The sequence below is a fragment of the Jaculus jaculus genome, chromosome 11, assembly GCF_020740685.1.
Source record: "Jaculus jaculus isolate mJacJac1 chromosome 11, mJacJac1.mat.Y.cur, whole genome shotgun sequence".
In the NCBI taxonomy this organism is placed as follows: domain Eukaryota; kingdom Metazoa; phylum Chordata; class Mammalia; order Rodentia; family Dipodidae; genus Jaculus; species Jaculus jaculus.
The window spans coordinates 39622167-39648998 of NC_059112.1; the positions used below are offsets into that span (position 1 = coordinate 39622167).

Below are 26832 nucleotides of genomic sequence, written 5' to 3' on the forward strand. Positions count from 1 at the left end.
AGCCATCTCACACTGTTCCTTCCCTGCCTTGGTGGACAGCTCCATGCGAAATCCTTTCTCCCTTGGGTTGCTTCTGTCAGGGATTTTGGTCACAGCAATAAGACAAGCACTCCATCCTTAGATTTATTCCTTCCCACTTTGCACATTGTAAGATACCATCACGTGTTCCAAAGAAAGCCTGTTCTCTGGCCCGTATCTTCTTGAAGCTGTGTCCAGTTTCCTTTATAGCTTTCCCTGGACTATTTAATTTTCTTTTTTTTTTTTTAAAGATTTTATTTATTTATTTATTTGAGAACAACAGACAGAGAAAGAGGCAGATAGAGAGAGAGAGAATGGGCGCGCCAGGGCCTCCAGCCACTGCAAATGAACTCCAGACGCGTGCGCCCCCTTGTGCATCTGGCTAACGTGGGACCTGGGGAACCGAGCCTCGAACCGGGGTCCTTAGGCTTCACAGGCAAACACTTAACCACTAAGCCATCTCTCCAGCCCTCCCTGGACTATTTAAAAGAGAAGTTCTTATTCGTTGCCAACTTCCACTTCTAGTCTCTGTCCCTTTACGCCCTCCCCTGAGCCCACCAGTCGTCAGCTAAGGGCCTCTGACAGCCCACACTCTCTCTCACCTCCCTTATGAAGTTCCTCCACCGTGGCTCTGAAGAAGTTTACCTTCTGTCTTGAAGCCACTGCCCCTCTCTCCTGCTGGCTTTTCCTCACCTCTTCCAATGTCACTGTTCTCCTTAGACCTCTCTCTCCTTCATCCACTATGCACTCATCTATCTACTGCTTATATTCCTGGAACTGTATTAGGTGATGATATTTGTTCTCTCTGACTTCCATAGGTGATAGACTGCAAACACTACAGCTTCTGCTATCAGGACAAGTGTTTAAAAATATATACCTTAATATTAATTCCTCTGTAAGCTCCACACCCCTAACCTTCTACTGCATCCACATGTTTGGTAAAACTTCCCACAAGATTTACAGGAACATATAAAATTAGCACTTTTTAAAATGTGTTATTTTTATTTATTTATTTGAGAGACAGAGAGAGAGTGAAAGAGAGAGAATGGGTACTCTGGGGCCTCCAGTAGCTACAAACAAACTGTAGATGGATGCAAACCTGGGTCCTTTGGCTTTGCAGGCAAGTGTCTTAACCACTAAGCCATCTCTCCAGCCCAAATTAGCACTTTTAAAATGGAATTTGCACATAGGTTCCAAGTTGGTGGGGGGGGGGGAATAGAACCAAGACATCCCAAATCAATTCTTGAAAAGATGGAGGAGAAAAGAACTATATATATATTAAAAAATACAAGCAGATAAGGACCCACTAAGGGTGGCACATGTATCTGCAGTTCATTTGCAGTGGCTAGAGGCCCTGGCACACCTATTCTCCAACCCCTGCCTCTCTGTTTCTCTCTCTCTAAAATAAATAAAAATTAAAAAGAAAATATGAGTTGGGCATGGTGGTGTACATCTTTAATCCTGGGAGGCTGAAGTTGGAGGATCGCTGTGAATTTGAAGACAACCTGCGACTAATGAATTCTAGGTCAGCCTGGCTAGAGTGAGATTGTACCTTAAAAAAAAAAAAGAGAGAGAGAGGGGGAAACAAATGAACCCAAGTTCCATTCCCAGTACCCATGCAAGCCAGATGCCCATTTGTCTGGCATTTATCTGCAGTGGCTAGAGGCCCAGGAGTGCCCAATCATTCTCTACCTGACTCTATCATAACTAAATAAATGGATTCAGACTGTTTAAAAGAAATTGGCTGGCTGGAGAGATGGTTTAGCGGTTACGGCGTTTGCCTGCAAAGCCAAAGGATCCTGGTTTGACTCTTCAGGACCCACGTAAGCCAGATGCTCAAGGGGTCGCATGCATCTGGAGTTCGTTTGCAATGGCTGAACGCCCTGGTGTGCCCATTCTTTCTTCCTCTCAAATAAGTAAATTAATTAAATATTAAAAAAGAAATTGGCTATTGTTATAGGCCATACACCTAAAATAAAATGGAGGTTAAAAATTAAAAAAAAAAATAAAAATATACAATACCAGGTAAATGCTAACAAAATGAAAGCAAGTATAGCAACACTGCAAAAGAAAATAAGCAACCCCTGCACAGGAATACTAAATATTGAGAATTATGCATATGAAATACAAAAGAAACAATGTAAGAAAAAATTGACAAAGATCAGTTACAGTGAGATTTAACTGGGGAGATGGCTCCATGGATGCTGTGCCTAACAACAGAACAGCACACATACAAATCTGTAATTTAGTCAACATGAGGCCCTTAGAAAATGTGTTACCTAGTAAGTATCTACAGTGGTATAGTTTGGGGTCCTGAATATCCTCAAAAGGACCATGCAGTAGAATCTTGGTTGCCAACTACTAGAGAGGTGGAACTTTCAGATGGAGCCCACCTACTGTAAGGAAGTCAGGCCAGAGTGCATGCTCTTGAAGGGGCTCTTTAAGACCCTGGCACCTTCTTGACTCAGTCCCTTGCCAGCCCCTAGAGGACCACTTTCCTGCATCATGTGTTCCTGCTATGATGCACTATGCTACTACCACAGGTCCAAAGCAATAGGGCCCAGCAATCATGGGCTGAAACTTTTGAAACTGTGAACCAAAACAAGCCTTTTCCTTCAAGTATTTTTTGCCATAGTGATGAAAAACTAACAAAGAAAAGGCAGAGAATGAACATACAAGAATAATAATGACAAAAACCTAACTGAAAAATCTGATCAATAATATAATCTAAAAGGCATGGTAAATAAATGAGTAAATATATAAGAGGCCAATGCTTAATGAGACAAATCTCTGGCAAGCTTAAGTACGATAAAAACACACACGCTTTGGGAATTTGGGCTGGAGAGATGGCCTAATGGTTAAGGTGCTTGTGTGCGAAGCCTAAGGACCCAGGTTTGACTTCCCAGAAACCACGTAAGCCAGATGCACATGGTGACACATGCATATGATATGGAGTTCATTTACACTGGCTAGAAGCCCTGGCACAGCCATTCTCTCTCTCTAATAAATAAATAATAAAAAGAAAATTATAAGCTATAGGAATATAAGAGTGGTAAAATCACAGATGCAGGACTGGAGAGATGCTTAGTAGTTAAGGCACTTGCAGACCCATATTCAACTCTCCAGATCCCATGTAAGCCAGATGGGACAGGGTGGCACAAGTGTGTAAGGTTGCATATGCACACAAAATGGCGCACACATCTGGAGGTCAATTGCAGTGGCTGAGCCAGACATGGTGGCACACCTTTTTAATCCCAGCACTTTGGAGATACAGGTAGGAGTGCTGTGAGTTCGAGGCCACCCTGAAATTACATAATGAATTCCAGGTCAGACTGAGCTAGACTGAGACCTTACCCTGAAAAAACAAACAAAAAAACAACAGAAGTGGCTGTAGGCCCTAGCACAGCAATTCTCTCTCTCTTTCTCATAAAAAAATTATGAAAAATATCATGGATAGATTATTTTAAACATTTATTACATATATTTTAAGCTATGAAAAATAAAATATATAAAGAACTTCCATATTCCAAGACATCTAATTATTACCATTTTTTAAAAATGTGCTTCACCTATTCTCCCTGGTTCCCACCTACATGAGTTTTTAAAGACAAATTCTAAGCATCATTTCACTTATCATTTAGCTTATAAAACATAAAATACAAGTATTTTGAAATTATAGTCAAGGGCTGGGGAAATGGCTTAGCAGTTAGGCGTTTGCCTGTGAAGCCTAAGGAACATGGTTCGATTACCCAGGACCCACATAAGCAACATTCACAAGGGGGCACACACATCTGGAGTTCATTTATAATGGCTGGAGGCCCTGGCATGCCCATTCTCTCTCTCTCTCTCTCAAATAAATAAATACACTTAAAATTATAATCAAATTCTACATAAAACATTCAATTCATAAATCTGAAAATTCAAGATATCCTACATGACTGTAAACATAATTAAGATGTCCAAAACTAGCTCAAATTTCAGACAAAAGGTGGGAAGGCAGGTCTAAGCTGTTTCCAACAGACAACTCAAATGTTAGCAGTTGTCCCAAAATATTCAAGTAGATAGTCCCTAGGTGACATGTACTTTAAATACCAGAAAGTTACCAAACCCATTTCCAAGGCAAAACACAATCATCCACAAATAAATAAGCAGTGTGCATCAAGACCCACATAGTGTATACTTCTGATCACATACCATACCTTTGACCACGTAGTATAAATCTCTGACCACACAGTATATACCTTGACCATGTAGCATATATTTTTGGCCACTCAATGTATACCTTTGACCATTCAGTGTATACCTCTGACCATGTAGTATATACCTCTGGCCACTCAGTGTATATCTTTGACCATGTAGTATATACCTCTGGCCACTCAGTGTATATCTTTGACCATGTAGTATATACCTCTGATCATACAGTTTAAATCTTTGAATTCTCAGGACCTAGAACTGAGTCCTAATGAGTGACTATACTTCATCCAAGTTTTCTCTGTCATTTTGATACCTGTAAATTCTGTACTCTTCCCAACTGGGAAAGATGCTAATTACAGGATCTTAATACTCACATGCTCTCCACTCATCTGGATGTTTAAAAGGAAAGGCTAGACCATTGTCAATTGCAGCTATTTTAATAAGCAATTCTTTATCATTGATCCAGTTGGATTCCTAGAAAGCAGAAAAATGACCTATTGATAAGAGAACCTATACAAATTTTCCAAGGGGTAAATCACTCATAAGAATCATTGAGGTTTAGGGATATGTTCTCTCAAGAGCTATACAAATTAAAGTTGGCAGGAAGAATATAAATTCACCTAGGAAAGGAAGACTGCCTTTAAAAACAGTAAGATTTCATCTTTACTATTTTTAAGAATTTAACATTACATGTTTACTTAGTAAATGGGTTTATTTTTTTTCCACACTGGAGATGAAAGCTTGAAAATATAAATATTTTAGGATGATATTTTAGGGTATTTATTGCTAGATTCATTCCTTACATGTTTGATATTGCCTACTACTACTACTGATTTCTTTTTTATTTTAGTTTTTTTTTATTGTTTTATTTTCAAGGTAGGGTTTCACTCTTGTCCAGGCTGACCTGGAATTCACTATGTAGTCTCAGGATGGCCTCAAACTCATGGTGATCTTCCTACCTCTGCCTCCCAAGTGCTGGGATTAAAGGTGTGCACCACTACACCCAGCCTGATTTCTTAAGGTAACACAGTTGCTTTAGTATCACAGAAATAGTTAGGTCAAATAGAAAATATTTCTAAATAAGACTATGCCAAAGAGTACAACAAAATATAATAGGGTCTAGCAGAAGAAACCATAAAATAGTCCCAGTATGGAATGTACACCATTTCCAGTTTTTACAGAAATCAAGACTCCAGGAACAAATAAAAGCATTTCCCAAAAAATAAATAAAAAAGCAAAGGTACAGAGAGAGAAAAAAAAAGTATTTCCTGCTACTTAAAGGTAGACAATTGCCATTATTAAGTGGCCTAGATAAAAGACAAAACATGAACAAAGTACAACCATAAACACTCTGGTGACATATGTTGAGCTTCTTTTTTTCTTTTAGTTAATGACAAATATCTTACCTCAATGAAAGTGCACAAAATGCTCAGACAAAAAGAAGTTCCAGAAATACTGAACTGCTCAGGAGCTATAATAGGTGTGTGTGTGTGTGTGTGTGTGTGTGTGTGTGTGTGATTTCAAAGCTGTTGCTGATAAAACTGACGTTTGTTTTTATTTCTCTTTTTCTTTTCCATGTAACAGATGGTATGTATTGAAGTATACAGCTTCAAACCCTTGGCATCTGCACACCCTTCACCCCAAAGCTCCCCTGTGTTTCTTGGTGGTCCATCCCTCCCACTAGCCACCGGCGTGCTGCTCGGCACTATGGGACGAATTTACATCACATATATATTTTTTGTATGTGTGTGTGTGTGTGTGTGTGTGTGTGTGTATGTATGTGTAGCAGTATGTGGTGTGTGACATGCATGTGTATGCAGAGTATGTGTGTACATGCAGGAACCAGAGGAGAATATTGGATGCCATTCTCTTATCACTCACCTGCCTATTTCCTTGAGATGGGGACTCTCCCTCAACCCAGAGCTGCTGTCTATCAACAAGCCCCAGTGATGCTCCAGTCTCCGCCCCTGCAGACTAAGGTGACAGACATGTGGATAAGGTTTTATGTGGATTCTGCCGAGTCAAACTTGGTGGTCTCTGGCCAAGAAGCCCTCATGCTTAAGCAGCAAGTGCTCTTAACTGCTGCACTGTGCCATGCCCCAGACGCATGTGAGATGACATAAATGGAATCAAGACAGTATGTTCCCTCTTATGCCCTCTTTTATTCAAGCATTCTTTAAACATCTGCCTCTGGTACTTTGTAAATCAAGGTTCTTCTTTTATATTGCTAAGTGCTGTACATACGTATTTTCAAATTTCCTGGATAAACACTTAAAAGTACAAACGTTTCAAAGTGATGCAACAGTTTCAAGTGATAACCGGAGACCACAGATTGTAAGGATTGAGGAAGTGACTTTTAAAATTACTGAAAAGTTTCCAAAATATATAGATGCTATTAGCTTGAAAACTATTCTAAAAATGTATCTTATGTAAGTATCTAACATTTGTGGGGTTTTTGTTTTTTGTGAGATAGGGTCTCACTCTACCCCAGGCTGACCTGGAATTCACTATGTAGTCTCAGGATGGCCTCGAACTTATGGTGATCTTCCTACCTCTGCCTCCCAAGTGCTGGGATTAAAGGTGTGAGCCACCATATCTGGCTAAATATTTAACACTTCAACTTGGGCTATCAAAGTTGACAGAAATCAATGTAAAAACCATAATTCTGATAGTGTTAAGGGTCTATGCAATCTATTTCATAAGTTATGATTCACAGAGAAAACACATATGTTCCATTTGATTATGTACTATTGGTTTACCTAATGTTGTATCAAAAAAACACACAAGAGGGCTGGAGAGATGGCTTAGCAGTTAAGATGCATGCCTGTGGAGCCTAAGGACCCAGGTTTGATTCCCCAGGTCCCAAGTAAGCCAGATGCGCATGGTGGCACATGTGTCTGGAATTCGTTTGCAGTGGCTAGAGGCCCTAGCTCACCCATTCTCTCTCTCTCTCCCCACACTCCTCTGTCTCTAATAAATAAATAAATAAAAATAAATCTTTTTTAAAAAACACAGAAGAAACTGAAGTAGCAAAATACAAAAATGTTGAAAATACCAAAAGTCTTTGTTACTTAAGATCCAAGTAAAACTGGTAGTTCTCCAAATTCCCCAAGCTCTATGACAGTACTGAGCAGATACTACGCTACTCCAATACAAAACTGAAAGTAAAGCTGTCAAGTGGATCTCCTCTCCATGTAAGAGAATCAAGAAATGCAATGTTGGGCTGGAGAGATGGCTTAGTGGTTAAGCACTTGTCTATGAAGCCTAAGGATCCTGGTTCGAGGCTCGATTCCCCAGGACCCACGTTAGCCAGATGCACAAAGGGGTGCACGTGTCTGGAGTTTGTTTACAGTGGCTGGAGGCCCTGGCATGCCCATTCTCTATCTGCCTCTTTCTCTCTCTGTCTCTCTTTGTCACTCTCAAATAAATAAATAAAAATGAAAAAAAAAAATATATAAAGAAATGCAATGTCAACAAGTAACTGAAGGCAAAGATGAGAATAGAGAAAAGGTTAGGAACCAAAATCGCCAGAGTGCTGGTGCATGCCTGTAATACCAGCACTCGGAAGGTAGGAAGAGAATCAAGATTTCAAGGCATCCTTGGTTACATAGCAAATTCAAGGTTAATGATGGATATGACAACCCAAGGAAAACAAACAAACAAACAAAAAAGTGTCAAAAAAAAGTGTCAGGTGTGGTGGTGCACGCCTTTAATCCCAGCACTCAGGAGGCAGAGGTAGGAGGAGCACAGTGAGTTCAAGGACACCCTGAGACTACATAATGAGTTCCAGGTCAGCCTGGGCTAGAGTGAGACCCTACCTCAAAACAAAACAAAAAAACAGTGACAGGTACTCAGCACTGAAATATCTCTATCAGGGTCCATTGTGGAAGAGGTGGCAGAAAGAACGTAAAAGCCAAAGGAAGGGGAGGACTTATACCGTGCTCCTCCAGACACCAAATGGCCTAAATATCCATGACCTCACAGTGCCTGATACTACCTACAAAGATCATCATAATAGGAGGAAAAGATGATGACATCAAAATATGAGAGAGACTGATTGAGAGGGGGAGGGGATTTGATGGAGAGTGGAGTTTCAAAGGGGAAAGTGGGGGAGGGGTGGGAATTACATGGGATGTTATTTACAATTATAGAAGTTGTCAATTAAAAAAAAAAAGAAAAAGAAACAAACAGACAATAAAGGGTGCATGTATCAGTTCATTTGCAGTGGCTGGAGACCTTAGCACACCCATTTTCCACCCCCATCTTGTCTCTCTGCTTGCAAATATTTTTTTAAAGTATTTAAAACAAAAAAGGGAAAACATTTAAACAAATGAGGACATGGTGAAAAGAAATTTTACTTTAAGTAATCTTTTATATAAACAATGTACACTTTTACTTGTTCACTGAAATTTTCCTTACCTTACGATCATTTTTATGCTTCTTTTCATATCTTATCAGCCAATTGTCATTTCCCCTGTCTTTCAAGAAAAATTTTAAGAAGTGTTAGCTGATTTGTGTGCACACTATAGCTTAATACTAATGGGAGGAATATGTTTTCCACAGAGGAGCTCCAACTTAATACAAACTTTAAAAACAACAGTATTGCTGGCTAGTGTTTACTGAACGATACCAGATATTGTTAGAAGTGTTTAGCAGGTGTTCTTTCAATCCTCATAACCACCCTGTGAGGTGGGCACAGTTGTTAGATTAAAGTTATTAAAAATCAAGGATAACTTTTCTTCACTTAAGAAGGAAAAGCATTTCCAGCTAGGCTCACCTAGTATCAGCAATGTCATACCCTGGAGCGGGTTTGTTCTGTTTAAGAGCAGAAAAGGGTTTATTTCCGGCTTACATTCTGGAGAGGGGGTTTCATCACTAGGCTCAAATCCTCAAGAGAGGCAGGGCAGAGGCAGGAGGGGGGCTGAGGTACCTCTGAACATCCAGTGGCTACATTGGGCCAGTTTTAATATTAACCTGAGACCGTATTAATTAAGCAGGTCACTCAAGAAAATTTTATGATGCTTTATCAGAAGCTAATGTAAATGATTAAAAAAAGAAAAACTTTGAACCAGTGGTTCTCAAACTAATTTAGAGTGCATCAGAATCAGCAGGATGTCTCCTGGAAGCACAGGTATGTCCCCTGACTTGCAGTTTCTGTACCAATAAGCAAATGTAGGGTGCAACCTTGAGAAGATGCCAATGCTGAGCCAGGGCATCTGAGAAAGCATACTGTGAACTACTACAAAACTGCCTCCTCACAGCACAGAACAAAGGCAGCTTACCACTTTAGAGAGTGCACTGACAGGACTGGAGAGATGGCTCAGCGGTTAAGGTGCTTGTCTGTAAAGCCTGACAATCTGGGTTCGATTCCCCTGTACCCACATAAAGCCAGATGCACAAAGTGGCGCATGCATATGGAGTTTGTTTACAGTGGCTGGAGGCCCTGGCATGCCCATTCTCTCTCTGCTTGCAAATAAATAAGTAAATATAAAAAAATAGAAATTGCACTGACAGTTACAAAATGTCAAACTCAGCATATAGGATAACTTACACAATAGGTTTTTTCCTAGTACCTCTCTCTGGCTTTGTCTTGCTCTTGGCAATCCTCTCCTAAGGGACAGGAACTGATCTACTACTGTAGCCTGGGTAGGAGCCTGCTATGAGTCAGTCCTTCAGCACAGGATTAATTCTGCCCAGGAGAATGAGGCTACATCTGTTTTTCAAGAAGGTAAAGGAAGTGGCCTTGGGACTTTTCCATCAACATTTTATGGCTTTGATTTCAATTACGAGTCTTAGTTAAAAGCTAACATATTGGAGTGAACGAATGAGAGAACTTCAATACCTGTATTTCTGATGATGTAATCCAAAATAACTAATTTTTCAAATTGTGACTGAAATTGTTTTCTAATATTTTCAGGCAAAGGATGAGCTTCAAATTTCCTAAGCCAATATTCAGCCTCCTTGTAACCTTCAACAAATAACTGAAAGGAACCAATCTACAATTTTAAGAACTATAATTAGAAAACAAGGTATGAGTACAAAGGCATTCATTTTTTAATAGTACTGTCATAAAATGTTTAACACTATTTTAGCTAAGCCACATTTATCAATATTGCTTTATATACTAATAGTCACAAAAACATATAGCAAATAAAAAATGTTCAACTCTAGACTTTTAAGGAGCAATCTTAAGATAATTAAAAAACAGAATAAATATGTACTCTCAAGGTGACTCTTAGAATAAAGAGCTGCTTTCTAAACCCATTCATCAAAATGAATTTAAAATTATGAAGGCCAAGCAGTATCCCTATTCCGGTTATTTCATAAAAGTGCAATTTTATCTTACTACAGACACATTTCAATATTCTTTTTATGCTTTTTGACATTACATAGAGAAAATAATTTTTAGAAATAGAATGGATGTTATGCAGATCAAAGATCATGTCATAGATTTTAAAAGGCCAATCAATTGATTATAGCAGCCTTCCCAGGAGCTTTTAAAATGTCCTTTTCATCAAGATATGACCATTTGAAAATGCATTTTCATTGCTTAAATTACTAGTTACTATTAACCAATTAAAGGTGAAATAAGATCCCCACCGCAATGACACACAGGTAATGTCTCACAGACCAAGCCTACAAGCCATCATCAACAAAACCTGTTTCTTATCCTCACATTTCATGTTCTTGTTGAAATTCTTAACAATTTCCTGAAGATTGTCTTTAAAGCACTCGTGTGTTATTTTAGGCAGGAGTAGTCATAAATATGGAAATAATGGCCTCCTTTAGTCACACTTATTTTAGCACATGCAAGAACAGGCCCTGTGCAACTTTCCCAAACTTCCTGCCTACTTGAATATAATTAAAAAGAAAAAAAGAAGATTTGGGTGAATTGTGAATTTCTACTCAAATTCTATTATCTAGATACCTGCACAGCAACAGCAAAACAATAAAATCACAGGTTAAATATATTCTTAAAAACTTAATCCTAGCTGGGCGTGATGGCACATGCCTTTAATCCTAGCACTCAGGAGGCAAAGGTAGGAGGATTGCTGTGAGTTCTAGGCCAGCCTGAGATGACATAGTGAATTAAAGGTCAGCCTGAACTAAAGTGAGACCCTACCTCAAAAAACAAAAAACAAAACAAACAAAACACTAATCCTTGGGTTGGGCACATAACTCAGTTGATGGAGTGCTTGTATAGCATGTACAAAGCCCTCAGTTTGATATTCAGCACCTCAGAAACTGAGTGTGGTGGCATAAGGCTTGTCTACATAGTGAGATAAAGGGAAAAAAACTCACAGAGCGTTATGTAGTATGCTTTCCCACTAGCCCTCTCCATCCTGGCTTAGCTAGCTGCCAATCAGGCCTCAGGTTTACTTAAAAGTGCTAAGAAATGGTCTCGAGAGATGGCTCAACAGTTAAAGGCACTTGCTTGCAAAGCATGAAGGCCTGGGTTCAATTCCCCAGTATCCACATAAAGCCAGCTGCACAAAGTGGCACATGCATCCGGAGTTTGCAGAGGAAAGAGGTCCTAGAAAGCTCATTCATTCTCTCAGTCAAATAAATAAATAAATATTTTTTAAAAGTGGTAAGAAAAACTAAAATCTTATAGGTAATGAATAAATACAGGACTACCATTTATTAATAAGGAAGTTATTACTTTCTAACTACTTGACATGAATTTGTTAAATTTATCTTCAAAACAACTAAGTCACTGTCATCCCTATTTTACAGAAGCTGGAGTTTGAAGACCCTTGCTCCTGTTAACTAGCTGGGAGGCTGTGATTAGAGCTAGGTCTGCCTCTACTCCTATGCTCTGAGTAGTAACTTAGAAACCTCCTATGTGATAGCTTCCTAACTCCTACAATCTCAATCAGACCTCTCTTCTTTCTCCTCTTTTCTCCTTTCCCTCTTCTCCCTTCCTTCCTCATTCCATTTTATGCTAAGGATTGAATATAGCACCTTTATACATTAGGCAAGTGTACCATCACAGAGCCATACCCTAGGCATCCTTCTTCTATCTCTTTAGCGTCCCACAGACTCCAAAGGGTTAATCAAATTACACTGAACTTGATGTTTTCTGTAAGCTCTTCAAAGAGGAAACAGCATTTTCTTTGTGATATCCATCCGGCTAGGCAGGATGCTGGATGTCTAGCCCAGAGTTCAGGATATACAAGTCCAACTACCTTGCAAGCAAAGCTCATCAGAATAACTTACCTTAGGAGGAAGTCCTATTCGATGAAACTTTCTACCTACTTTCGGCACTATCTCTAAGGCATACTTTTTGCCCCTTGATTTTGCGCGGTCAATTGCACTGTAGTTAAATGTCTCACTGACGAGCCAAACCACCTAGGCGCAGAGTTTAGGAAACAGTTAGTTTGCATTCTGGTACTGCTTCACATATACATCAGATCCACTCTAATGCTGTAAATGAGCAATCTCTCTGTATTAAAAGGCCCCATATGATCTAAAATAGGAAGGGAATTTAACATGGTACATATTTCATTAGAAAGAGGTACAAAAGCAGCCTAAACTTTTTTTTTTTTTGCAGCCTTGAAATATAAACAAGAAATGAGCATTTTGAAAAAAAGTATTTATTTATTTGAGAGAGAAAGATAGAGAGAGAGAGAAGGGTTAATAGCCTTCCCTGAAAACTAGAGGGAACTAAAGAGTTAATAACTAATCTTAAGGTTAGCAGCTATAAAGAATGGAGACATCCAGTCCTCCCTAGTCAATTCTGCTAAAGAGCCTATTCTGAGCAAATAACTTTGATGCCTTATCTCACTGCAAACAAACTGCAGGTGCATGTTCCACCTTGTGCATCTGGCTTTACATGGGTACTGGGGAATCAAACCTGGATCCTTGGGCTTTTCAGGCAAGCACCTTAAACCTTGAGCCATCTCTCCAGCCCCAGAAATGAACATTTTGAGGAAAGTATCGAGTAAAAACATGTACAGGCCCCAAAGAGCACAACAGCAGTACTGTGGGTACATTAGCCATGTCCACCTCCACAAGGATCAGTGGGGTTTGGTTATTCCCATGGCCAAGTGTGGATCTACATCACAGACCATTTTTTTTAGCTATTCATGGGTTACCAATAAATTCTGTCCCTAGGACCCATTCTTCAAGTGTTCATAGGCAAGTGGGCTCTAAGTTCTAAGTGCTGACTGAAAACACATCTCCCTTACCTTTGTCTTAGGTACAATGCCCAGCTGAAGCTTTGCATCTACCAGGTAGGCGCCAGCTTCCGACAAGTACCCTTGGTTGGGAAGCAGGCAGCCTCTCCCGAAGCAGCAGGGGCAACAGACTTTATGGACGTATTTGGTCCACTTTGGATTCAGATTGCCATAGGGCTCTTCTGATTTGGGCTTAAACACACCAATGATATTCTGCAGGAGAAAAAAAAAAAGTAGAAATAGGATGATATGTTTACATATACCTAGATAATCCACCACATACACTGTGATCACTATGATAAATCACACTTGAGGCATAACCTCAAGTGTAAAGACATGTGATCCTAATCACGTTTTTACACTTACTCTTGGTCAACAATTTAAAACCCAAAAATCCTTTGGACACGTAGTTTTCAACTTCTCTGACAAACCTCAGAAAGTGAGGCAAGCTTTCCTGCCATTTAATCTGTGACCTCATGTCACTGAACCCTATCATGTGGCTTATTACCGGACTTTAAAAATTAAGAAAGGGTTCCACCATTTTTGTTCTGTTTTCTTTTGAGATAGGAGCTTGCTATGTTGTCTAAGCTGATCTTAAATTCATGAGTTTACGAGCTTCAGCCTGCTAAGTGGCTGGGGCTACAGGTGTGTACCATGACACCTGGCTCTCTACTGAGTTTCAAAAGTTTGAAAAACACCACTCTTGTCAAGTAGTATATGATTACTCAGCATCTATCAAATATGCAAATTGTATGTTTGTTTGTTTGTTTTTTTACATCTGTGTAACCCTAGCACTTGGGAGACTAACAGGAGGACTGTGAGTTCTAGACTCGGATGAGCCACATAATAAGACCTTGCTTCATACAAAAAAAAGAAAAAGAAAAAAAAGTATCCATGGATGGCTATAAGTTTCTATAATCGTTAATACTGGTCCAATAAAATATATTAGAATTATGACTCAATTATCACTAGATAATAAATGCCTCCTAGCCAGGCATGGTGGTACATGCCTTTCATCCCAGCACTTGGGAGGCAGAGGTAGGGGATTGCCATGAGTTTGAGGCCACCCTGAGACTACATAGTGAATTCCAGGTCAGCCTATGAGCTAGAGTGAGACCCTACCTCAGAAAACCAAATAAATAAATAAATGTCTCCTGATTTTAAATATATCATTTCCGTATAATGAAATAAATTCCAAATAATTTAAATACAAGAACAAATTAAGAAGCTTGACATAATGGTTCACACCTATAACCCAGGGAGGCTGAGGCAGGAAGATTGCCTCAAATTCAAGGCCAGCTTTGGCTACACAGCAAGTTCCAGCCTGGACTAAAGAGTGAGACCACGTCTCAAAAAACCAAACAACAAAATCGAACTTGACATAAAGATCAAAAGGTTGATGTTACTTACTGATGTACTGAGTTTTTAGGAAATGGGGATCTCACTATGCTGTTTAGGAGATGTGGGTCTCAAGTAATCCTCCTGCCTTACACACCTCAGAGGCTAGGACTGGGACATACCCCGTACCTAGATGTCTGCAAATATATTTAAATCTCAAAAAAGGACTGGGTTTTAAAATTACTTTCAACATGTAACTTCAATTTGAGTGGGAAAAAGAGGGGTTAAATTATAAAATTTGCTCCTCATCAAAAAAGAACTGCTGGTTATATACATGAAACGGAAAGCTTTTTAGAAAAACAGCACCAATTCTGAAAAACTCTGGGCAAAGTGGAAGTAAGTGCCAAGCTAACGTTTCTTTTCTGATCTTGAATCATATTTCATTTCTCTCTGTTGCTTTCCATTGCCTTCAACTTCAGGTGGCTCAACCTCTTTCCCTTGGTTCAATGCCAAAAACAATATTCCTAGGGAAAAATATATCTTTGGGGTGGGGGAACAAGCATTTGGAAATCACATTAGATAGGTTTTGAAAGTTTTAACTTCCACTGCACTTGATTAACATGGTAGTGAGGCTGTTGTAAGGTAAGGACTATAAATATATGCTCAATAACTATACAAGTAAATGTGGGTGTTAAATACGTACTTGAAACCAAATATAAAATAATCAGAACATCAACTACAGTGTAAAATATCAGTTCTTTCCCTATACAGTAGAGTGCTGTAGTGAAAAATAAAACAGACCTTTTCTTTTGGAAAAGAAGGCATAAACAGACTTACTAGGAAAAATCTTCAGAAATTCAGTGATTTCATATTTAAATTAATGTCTTCCAAAACTTTTGTAATATATAGCATCTGAAATTCTCACCCTCTTGGGATCTTTCACAAAGTAACTTCCACTTGATCCTTGAGAGATTCTTTGTGGAAAAACTCCAATTTCTATTGCTTGCTCTGCTCTCACTACAATCTCAGCAAATTCTGGATCATCCAAGGATGCATTCAGCTCTGACATACCAGTAGTCACTGCATTCACAAGAAAAGGGCAGCTGTGAGAAGGCGAAGGGTAAGGACTTGTGTGTATAGGCTCGGATTAAAGCTTTAAGACAATTAAGATACACAAAATTAAAACCAAGCACAGGATGGACTGCTTTGATCTTCCTGGCTAACCTAATCTCACCTCTTTAAACACCAAATAAAAGAGTTCGCTACTTTTCTACAAAAAGATCATATGAGGGCTGGAGAGATGGCTTAGTGGTTAAGGTGATTACCTGCAAAGCCTAAGGACCCAGGTCCTATTTCCCAGGACCCACGTAAGCCAGAGGTACAAGGTGGCACATGCATCTAGAGTTTATTTGCAGTGGCTGGAGGCCCTAGCACACCCATTCTCTCTCTGTGTGCTTCTTTCTTTCAAATAAGTAAATAAATTTTTAAAAAATCACATGAGTGTTTCTCAGTTCTTTGGACTTCTCTCCAGTGATTCCGTCTTGCAGTCTACTTTAGTTCCACAGTCTTGTCAATTACCAGTGTCTCTAACCTCCCCATCTGTGATGGTTTATTTTGATTGTTGGGACAGGATTTGGACTCACCTGTGAGGGATTATTTTAGATTAGGATTAGCCTCTGGGCATGCCAGTGATTAGGTTAGTTGAGGTGGGAAGTCCCACCAGCCCTTAACCGTGGTCAGGGAGCTGGGCCGTGTAAACAGGCGACAGTGGCGGAGCCCCGGCACTCATCAGTCACGCTCCCTGCCGGAGCGCCGGCTTCGAGCTTTTGCAGCTGTGCCTTCCCTGCCATGAACTGTTACCTGGAACTGGGAACTGAAATGAACTCTTTCTCTCTTAACTCATTTCTTCCCTCGGGTACTTTGTCTCAGCCGTGAGAAGGTAACTGATACACCTTCCTTTCAGCTCCAAGTACCTCCCACTTTCCCAGTTTGGAAACTCTGGCATTCAGACACCAAAAACTTCTTCTATACCAGGAGAATCTACAAGCCCTGACCTAGCACGTGGTCCTTGGTCTTCTCCAACTTTATGTTATTTCCTTCCTGAGCCAGCTTACATTGTTACATTATAACATGTTACTTCTCTCCCTTCACTGTTACAAAAAAAAAACAAACCTCAGTCCTCCTTAAGCCCAACTGTTGCAGAGGCAGCTGAACTTGACCAGAGACGGCATCTCAAATTCTCTCTGTATCTTCTCTCCCACCCTCTAGATGACTGAGCTTCCTAGTTCACTAAAAGTACCAATGAAAATCTGCCAGGGCCCCCCAGCATCACATCTACTGACCATATAGCTAACGTCACCCTAGGTCCAGTTCATGTTCCCCTTCCCTCCTTTATCACTACTCACAACTCCCAGATTCACGTCCTAAGCCTGAACTTCCACCCTGAACTCCTGACTACCATATTCAACACCTCTTCTTGGCTGCTGAGAGCTCAAGCTTTACATCTAAACTCAACTCCTTTGGACCACCTCTTAAATTTTTTTTAATTTTTATTTATTTATTGGGGGGGTGAGGAAGGGTATCGCTCTAGCGCAGGCTGACCTGGAATTTACTATGTAGTCCTAGGATGGCCTCGAACTCACAGTGATCCTCCCACCTTTGCCTCCTGAGTGCTGGGATTAATAGTGTGTGCCATCATGCCCAGCTTTTATTTTTATTTATTTATTAGAGAAAAAAAGAAAAAGAGGGAGGGAACAGGCATGCCAGGGCCTCTAGCCACTGCAAGTGAACTCCAGATGCATGTGCTACCACCATGTGCATCTGGCTTATGTAGGATCTGGAAAATCAAACCTGAGTCCTTAGGTTTTACTGGCAAGTGCCTTAACCACTAAGACACCTCTCCAGCCCATGTACCACCCTCTTAAACAAACACTGCATTTCCATTCTGCCCTAGTCCAGCTACTGCCAATTCATAATCTTCCAGTAGCTTACACCAAAAACCTAAGAACCATATACATGATTTAACACTCTTATTCTCTGTATCTGACCTATTAGCAAGTTGTGCTGTCTCTGCTTTACTGCCTTGGGCCCAGACAAACTTACCACCTCATTCCTCCATCCCTGCCATGGGATCCAGGCCCCTAACTCAACTCTTACCTAAATTATCCAGAGCCAACTCACTATCTCCCTTCCACAAAGGCCCTATCTACCCATTGGTAATCAATCCTCTTACAACACAGGAAAGACACCTCACTCCTTTGTATCAGACAGCCCAAGGGTTGTCCATACCAATAGTTCTTATAGCCTTTACTCCTCCTTACTTAACTGCTGCTAATCTCCATCTGATTCTTCTATTTAGTGCTTATCACGTAATATACTGTGTAATTTATTTATTTTGTGGGCTCTGAGCAGACAAGGGTTTCTTTTCACTGTCGTGTACCCAAAACTTACACAATTCCTGAAATATAATAAGCACTCGAGGATCACTTTGACTGAATGAATCTAATTAGTCATCTAAAGTGGAGATAAGCCAAAAGGTGTTTGCATTTTTATTTTATTTTTTTTTGTTCATTTTATTTATTTATTTAAGAGTGACGGGGGGGGGGGAGATAGAGAGAATGAATGTGCGAGGGCCTCCAGCCACTGCAAACGAACTCCAGACGCATGCGCCCCCTTGTGCATCTGGCTAACGTGGGTCCTGGGGAATCAAGCCTTGAACCGGGGTCCTTAGGGTTCACAGGCAAGTGCTTAGCCGCTAAGCCATCTCTCCAGCCCCGGTGTTTGCATTTTAATTTGTAAAGTATTTCTTTTTTAAAAAATATTTTTATTTATTTATTTATTTGAGAGTGACAGACAAAGAGGCAGGCAGAGAGAGAAAGAGAGAGAGAGAATGGGCGCGCCAGGGCTTCCAGTCACTGCAAATGAACTCCAGACACGTGCGCCCCCCTTGTGCATCTGGCTTACGTGGGTCCTGGGGAATTGAGCCTCAAACTGGGGTCCCTAGGCTTTAGAGGCAAGCACTTAACTGCTAAGCCATCTCTCCAGCTCTTGTAAAGTATTTCAATGCTATATGTATATTACCAAGAAAACCCAAAGCATAGTCAATTTTCCTTCAGACAGAAATAAAATTGCTATTTTTCTAACTTTTAAAAAAATATATTTTATTTATTTATTTGACAGAGAAAGGGAGGAGAGAGAATGGGCGCACTAAGGCCTCCAGCCACTGCAAACGAACTCCAGATGCGTGCATCCCCTTGTGCATCTGGTTAACGTGGGTCCTGGGGAATCGAACCTGGGTTCTTTGGCTTTGCAGGCAAACACCTTAACTGCTAAACCATCCCTCCAGCCCTATTTTACTAACGTTTCAGTCTGTGTTGAGAAAAATACTGCAAAACAGCTATTTGGGCATATTTAACTTACTCAAATACATAAGCAACCCAAGTATTCCGTTTATATTTATATAATGATATGCTCATCCCAAATCATTCTTATCTGCCACTTGAAATCGCTGAGAATGGTGGGAAGAACTCTGTCCTTGTTGACTTGGAAGAGCCATCAGCATTCAGTGGGTGCTTACATTGCTTTGAATAAATGGAGGCATATTAGTCAAATTACATTTCTGGGCTGGAGAGATAGCTTAGCGGTTAAGCGCTTGCCTGTGAAGCCTAAGGACCCCGGTTCAAGGCTTGGTTCCCCAGGTCCCACGTTAGCCAGATGCACAAGGGGGCGCACGTATCTGGAGTTCGTTTGCAGTGGCTGGAAGCCCTGGTGCGCCCATTCTATCTCTCTCCCTCTATCTGTCTTTCTCCCTGTGTCTGTCGCTCTCAAATAAAAAAAAAAAAATTACATTTCTTACAGGTCAGAAAATCATAAATGCTTAATAACAGAATGAACTTGAAAAGTTGTTTCAACCTTGTTCCCAGCACTGAGGCACCTTCCATGGTATCTCACCCACCACTGGTCCTGGGGCCGGTGTGCAAACATTCTCAAGGAGAGAGTGCTCCTTCTATTAATGGTCCTCTTTGTGTGCTTGAAAACAAACATAAACCTCCTTTTCTGGAAATGAAGTCAGTCTCCTGCAGTTTTCCTGCTGTCCTAGTCTTGCCACCGGGAACAAACCCAAAGTCTACTTACCCTTTCCATGACAGCCCTCCATACAGTTGAAGATCACATCATATTCCCCTCAGCCTTCCACCCGGCCCCTCCTTCCATATGGAAGTGTTTTCAGGCCTCTTAGGATTCTAGCTGTCTGCTTGTTTCCTGCCTCAGAACTTTAATTTATTTATTTATTTGCATATGTGTGTATGGGCACACCAGGGTGGCACTCCAAATAAACTCCAGACACAAATGCCACTTTATGTCTAGATATACGTGAGGGCTGGGGAACTGAACCCAGGCGGGCAAGCTTTGCAAGCAAGTGCCCTTAACCACTGAACACCTCTCCAAGCCCTGTGCCTCAGTGTTTTAATGTTCCTCCTTGGTTAGAGTCTCCAGAACCAAGGAAAACCACTGCCAAATCAAGGCACTCTAGCCTTGACACCAACACAAAGAAGCTTTATAATAACTGTAGTTATTTAGGATCTTGCCGTCTTACTAATTCATGTCAAAACACTCAACTCACACCACTCCTGGCCTCTCCCACTGTGTACTTTGTCAGTTCTTTCGAACGCTGTGTCCATTGTCATTGTTACTGATGTATACATTGTTGCATATTATACATAGACACACTTTTAGATCTTTACAAAACCCGCCTACATTACTGTCATGGAGTCCAGTCACTCTATTTCATAATCAGCTTCAAACAAAATCAGATCACAGACACAAGAAGCCAGGATGTTCTCAGCCTCTTCCTTTTTCTTGTTCTATTTTGCATGTGGAGGACAGAAGTCTGATGTCTTCCTCAATCACTCTCCACATTATTTATTTAGGCAATGTCTCTCACTTGAACCCAGAGCTCACCCATTAGGCTAGTCTTACCCTGGGGATACCTGGTCTCTGTCTCCCAAATGCTGGGATTATAGGCCGGCCCACCATGTCCACCCGGCATATATGTGGGTGCTAAGGATCCAAACTCAGGTCCCCACACTTGTACAGCAAATACTTTATTCACTGAGTCATCCTCCCAACACCTGTTAATGAAGACACTATCCTCCTTCCCACTGGAAAATGAACATTCTTCTATTTGAAGATAGCCTGGATCTACCACTACAATTTACAAAGGCCCTATTACTAAGCACATGAACTCTTTTCCAAGAGAATGTGACAGCTTACTCTATATCAGTTGTTTTAGTTCAAATTGGTTAGTTTTTTTAAAATTTTATTTATTTATTTATTTGAGAGCGACAGACACAGAGAGAAAGACAGATAGAGGGAGAGAGAGAGAATGGGTGCGCCAGGGCTTCCAGCCTCTGCAAACGAACTCCAGACGCGTGCTCCCCCTTGTGCATCTGGCTAACGTGGGACCTGGGGAACCGAGCCTCGAACCGGGGTCCTTAGGCTTCACAGGCAAGCACTTAACCGCTAAGCCATCTCTCCAGCCCCAAATTGGTTAGTTTTGAGCCTATGTATACCCATGGCTTCTTTTCTGTTAGCTTTTCAGTAATTTATATATAGACTGCTGCTGTGTATTTGGTTTACTCCTATTCCAATCTTTATTTGGTTAATTTACCCTGGTTTTTCATTATATTTTTCTTCCTCACTTTTTGTTTGTTTGTTTTGTTTATTGAGGTAGGGTCTCATTCTAGCCCAGCCTAACCTGGAATTCATATGTAGTCTCAGGGAAGCCTCAAACTCATGGCGATCCTCCTATGTATGCCTTCCAAGTGCTGGGATTCGGAATGCGTCACCAAACTGGCCTCTTCACTATTTAAAAATATTTTTATTTATTTGCAATGAGAGAGAGAGAGAGAGAATGAATATGAATGGGTGAGCCACTACAAATAAACTCCAGATGCAAGCACCACTTTGTGTACCCAGCTTTACATGGGTACTGGGGAACTGACCCAGGGTTGTTATGCTTTGCAAGCAAGCACCTTAACCACTGAGCCACCTCTCCAGCCCTTCACTTTTTAAAAAATACTTTTATTCATGTACAAGCAAGCAAAGAGGTGGGGGGGGGGAGAGAATGGGCATGGCAGAGCCTCCAGCTGCTGCAAAGGAACTCCAGATGCATGTGCCACTGTGCACCTGGCTTTACACAAGCACTGGGGAATCAAACCCAAGTCATAAGGCTTTGCAAGCAAGTGCCTTAACTGCTAAGCCATCGTTCCAACTCTCTTCTTCACTTTTAAATACTTTTGTTTGCAGAATATGTACACGTGTGTATGCTTATTTACACATGTGTGGAAGCATGTATGTGCAATTGGAGACTAGAGGACAACCTTGTTTTTTCCTCAGGAATATTGACCACCCCTTTTTAAAAAAAATTTTTACTTTTATTTATTTATTTACTTATTTGAGACAGGGAGAGTGAGAAAGAGAGAGAGAAAGAGAATGGGCATGCCAGAGCCTCTAGCCACTGCAAACAAATTCCAGACGCTTGTGCTACCATGTGCATATGGCTTACATGGGACCTGGAGAATCAAACCTGTGACCACCTCTTTTTGAGACCGGGTCTCATGTTGGCCTGGAGTGCCAGCAAGCTTCAGGAGTCCGCCTCTCTCTGCCTCACCAGTGCTAGTATCAGAGGCATATGCCACCATGCTCAGCATATATGTGGGTAGTGGGGATTGAACTCATGTCCTCTTGATTACAAGGTAAGCGCTTTACCACTTGGTTGATAAATGCCTATGTTCTTTAACTTTGGTTACTCTCTGAATTCTGACACTGTCTTCTGTTAGGGTACGTGCTCAGTTTATACAAACTGGTACCTTGGCGAAGTCACCCCACATGCCCTCCTTTGTTTCTTCTTAACACTACTTTATTTTTATTTATTTATTTTTTGTTTTTGTTTTTCGAGCTCAGGCTGACCTGGAATTCACTATGTAGTCTCAGGGTGGCCTCGGACTCATGGTGATCCACCTACCTCTGCCTTCCAAGTGCTGAAATTAAAGGCGGGCGCCACCACGGCCCACTTATTTTTTCCTTTTTGTTGTTGTTGCTATGTAACCCAAACTGCGTCTGATACTATATAGCCCAGGTTGACCTTTAACTCACGATTATCTTTCTACCTCAACTTCCTGAGTGCTGGAATTACAGACGTGCATCATGTCCAGTTTCCCTTGCTTGTGGTTTTTCAAGGTAGGGTCTCGCAAGCCCAGGCTGACCTGGAATTCACTTTTGTAGTCTCAGGGTGGTCTCAATCTCACAGCAATCCTCCTCCCTCTGCCTCCTGAGTGCTAGGATTAAAGGTGTGAGCCACCGCACCCGGCTTTTCCTTGCTTGCTTAAAAGGGAATACAGAACAGTACTTACGCCACAGGGTTAGTTATGACCCAATACACGTGAAGCACACAGAATTATGTTTTACACATACAAATGGCACTAGGTTATTAACTACCGTCATCTTTATTACAATCTGATTCACTAATTACAAAGACTGCTACTGCCCTTCAACTTTGACATTGACCTAGCAACACCACACTTTACACACTTCAAGAAGACTGTGTCAACTACCTTGATAATATAAACACAAAAGACATAGGACATTCTTCCACAGGTCAAATATGCAAAGCACCTGTTTGTATATACAAAATACTTAAGCTATACAAATGATGCTAAGATTAATCAAAAGATAAGGTCTTGAAAATAAGCTGTCATGGCAACTGCAAGGTAAGAGACAAAGGAAGTTAATAGACACATCAAAAAAAAAAAAAAAACAAACTAAGCTCAATCTCATGTGCTGGCACATGCCTCGAAAAACAAAAAAACAAACAAAAAACCCCCACTAAACTTAAACTGGGCATGGTGGTGCATGCCTTTAATCCCAGGCAGAAGTAGGAAGTTCAAGGGCAGCCTGAGACTACATCTTGAATTCTAGGTTAGCCTGGGGTAAAGCAAGACCCTACCTCAAAACAAAAAAAAAACAAGCATGCCTTTAATCCCAGCATTTGGGAGGCAGAAGCACGAGGATTGCTGTGAGTTCGAGGCCACCCTGAGACTACAGAGTGAATTCCAGGTCAGTCTGGGCTAGAGCAGGACCATACCTCAAAATAAACCAAAACACCAAAAGTTTCGTTATTTTGTAACACTGAGTAATCTACATAGCAAAATGGACAAAGTTCAGGACATGTAAAAGATGAACCAGGCTGAGCTTCACCACTTCCTGGATACTTGGCTTTGAACAAACCACTAACCCCTGAAGTTCTAAGACCTGTGTGAGTTATGTGATGCAGTGTGTGCAGATGCACATGCACGCTTCTGCAGGCCAGAGAAGGATGTTAGGCGTTGACCTCTATTGCTCTTCAGCTTCATTTCCTGAACCTGGAGCTCATGCGGCTTTTTGGTCAGAATGGCTGACCACCAAGCTCCAGTGATCCTTGTAAGCACTGGGGTTACATGTGTGCACAGCCATCACAGACTGTTTTAATAACAACATTCTTAAAATATTTATTTATGGGCAAGGGGGAGAAGAATGGGCCCACTAGGGCCTCTAGTTAGTGCAAAATTACTTCAGACACATGCACCACCATGTGCACCTGACTTATATGTGCTCAGGGGAATCGAACCTGGGTCCTTAGGCTTCACAGGCAAGTGCCTTAAACTGCTAAGCCATCTCTCCAGCCTGCCAGGCTTTCCAAGTGGGTGCTGGGAATCAAACTCAGTCCTATGCTCGCACACCAAATAACCCTGTCCTTACAGTCATCTATCTCCTCAGCCCTACAGTTTCAATTCTCACAACAAAGACTTGGGTTAACGTCAACTAGCTTATCGTGCTGTTTTGAGAATAAAATGTCAAAAACAAATCTTAGCAAATTAGAAACTACCACTAAGAAGGACGTCTTAATAATCCATTTGTATTCTAGGTACCATATTTTTATCCTTGATGTTTTCTAGCCTCAGTCTGCTTACCTAAAAAATCTCACTTTCAAACAAGTGCACTTTAATGACATTCAGCTGTATTTAAATCTAGCTACACAAGACCTCTGGGGTAGGAAAAGGCAGGTTAGTCATATGGGTCCTGGTACCTCAGACTGCATCCTACATAATATATGGCCCAAGTATCCTTGTAGCTGGGTGACTTGGGCCCATTTGTGACTTGGTGACAACTTGTTCACTTGCTCTATTCAAATACTGTCCTGCAAAGGCATCCAGCAACTAACATAACTGAAGCAGACATGCACATCAAAACATATTTCAGACAGGCTGGCTCCTCTGGGTCTGATTGATTCTAGAATATTCATGCTTGAGTAGTTCAGTTAGAACTTGGGCAGCTTACTATGCCCAAAATCCTTAAAACTGTTCAGGGTACGTAAGTATAAAGTAGCAGGCCAGGTAAAAATTACCAGTGTGAAAAAAGGTCAGCAATATTAATCAAACATTCCTTGGACTGGAGAGATGGCTTAGCAGTTAGAAGCCTAAGGACCCTGGTTCGAGGTTCGATTCTTAGCCAGATGCACAAGGGGACACACGCATCTGGAGTTCATTTGCAGTGGCTGAAGGCCCTGGCACGCCCATTTTTTTTCTCTCTCTGCCTCTTTCTCTGTCACTTTCAAATAAATAAAAATAAAAACAGAAAAAATAGCCGGATGTGGTGGCGCACACCTTTAATCCCAGCACCCGGGAGGCAGAAGTAGGAGGATCACCCATGAGTTCGAGGCCACCCTGGGACTACACAGTAAATTCCAGGTCAGCCTAGGGCAGAATGAGACCCTACCCCCCCCCATATATATATATTGAAACATTCATTGTTGCCTTTTCCATAAGCTGTCACAGTGATACTCCAGAAAAAATGATATGTCACCTCCTTGACTCCATCCCATCCTCACACCATCAGTAAAGTCTCCAGCTGGGGACTCGCAGAACACTACCCATTTCCGCCAAATTAGCCTAACTGCACTCCATCACCCAACACTCAACTTCATCAACAGATGTCCAGGCCTGCAAAACCATGCCCAAATGTTAATTGGAAAGCCTCTCTCTTTCTCTAAACGCAATCAGTCCCCTTCATAGTAAAAAAATGTTTTTCTTTCTAAGAGCTTAAGTAAAAAAGTGACCCAAAAGAAAACAAAAACTGCAAGAAAGCTGTGAGCAACCCGGTGCTCCCTCTGGCTAACGTCACAATAGCAACATTTGGGAGAAAATTTTCATATTTTGTCCCTGCGGCAAGCAGAATATTATTTCTATGCATATCTCCGGCTGCCATCCACCTTGCAGATTCCTAAGTGGAGGGAAGCTTTCTGGATAGTTCAGAGTTCTGATCAAGACTTCAAGTCCAAACTTGAGCAAACAACTTACGTCACTGTCCCGTGTTACGTTTTCCTGAGTCTGACTTCGGTTTGGATTTCACTCTGTTGGGGGGAAGCCAGGATTCAGAATTGAATGAAAACTCGGCCCTGAGAGTGACAGCCTCCAGCCACTGGGAAGGTGAGCGGAGGCCGAGGGCAAGGTGTGCACCCCAGCCCGCGCTGCCGGTGCTGCCGGGAAGGGCCAGGAGCCGGCGGGAAAGCGGCGCGGCACCCCGGGGCCTCGGAGCCCGCGGGGCCGGGAAGCGCGGGAGACGCACCTGAGCAGGTGAGGTAGCTCCGTTCCAGGTCAGTGGGCAAGCCCCGGGAGGCGTTCGAGTCCCAGGACGCGAGCACCCGCTCGGCGGCGCCGGCCGGGCCCGGGGTGGCCGCGTCCCCATCCCCCGCCGCCGCCGCCGCCGCGTCCGGCAGCCTCACGGCGTTCCCCGGCGCGCCTCTCCGCGGCTGGGCCCAGGCGACACGCGGCAGCAGCGGTTCCCGCTCCTCGTCCTCCTCCTCCTCGAGGCTCCCGCCGCCCGCCGCCGCCGCCGCCGCCGCCCGCCGTCCGGGCTCGCTGGGCTCCGCCATGGACTTCGGGTGCGCCTTCTACGCCGCGGTCCGATCAGAGCGGCCGAGAACCGGGCCTCAGCATCGCGTGGAGCTGCGGCCCGAGGGTCAATCGCTCCGACGCCACCTCAACAGTACACCCCGCCTCTCCGCGCC

At 41.9% G+C, this 26832-nt stretch overlaps 1 protein-coding gene across 3 annotated transcripts in view; it reads right to left on the reverse strand.

Annotated features, from left to right (window-relative positions):
- The window catches only part of Pi4k2b (phosphatidylinositol 4-kinase type 2 beta), a 31688-nt gene extending 4883 nt beyond the window's left edge, over window positions 1-26805 (reverse strand). The window contains exons 1-8 of one of the 3 annotated variants that reach the window (XM_045130357.1): window positions 26391-26805; window positions 15655-15809; window positions 13404-13604; window positions 12433-12564; window positions 10055-10193; window positions 8632-8690; window positions 6094-6186; window positions 4587-4686 (exon numbers count right to left, since the gene is read on the reverse strand). In XM_045130357.1, coding sequence (XP_044986292.1) covers window positions 4587-4686; window positions 6094-6186; window positions 8632-8690; window positions 10055-10193; window positions 12433-12564; window positions 13404-13604; window positions 15655-15809; window positions 26391-26697 — 1186 coding nt within the window. In that variant the 5' untranslated portion in view covers window positions 26698-26805. Of the gene's footprint in view, window positions 1-4586; window positions 4687-6093; window positions 6187-8631; window positions 8691-10054; window positions 10209-12432; window positions 12565-13403; window positions 13605-15654; window positions 15810-26390 lie in introns of all 3 variants that reach the window. The other 2 variants (XM_045130356.1, XM_045130358.1) reach the window with 2 other exon arrangements.
- Between the last annotated feature and the right edge of the window lie 27 nt (window positions 26806-26832).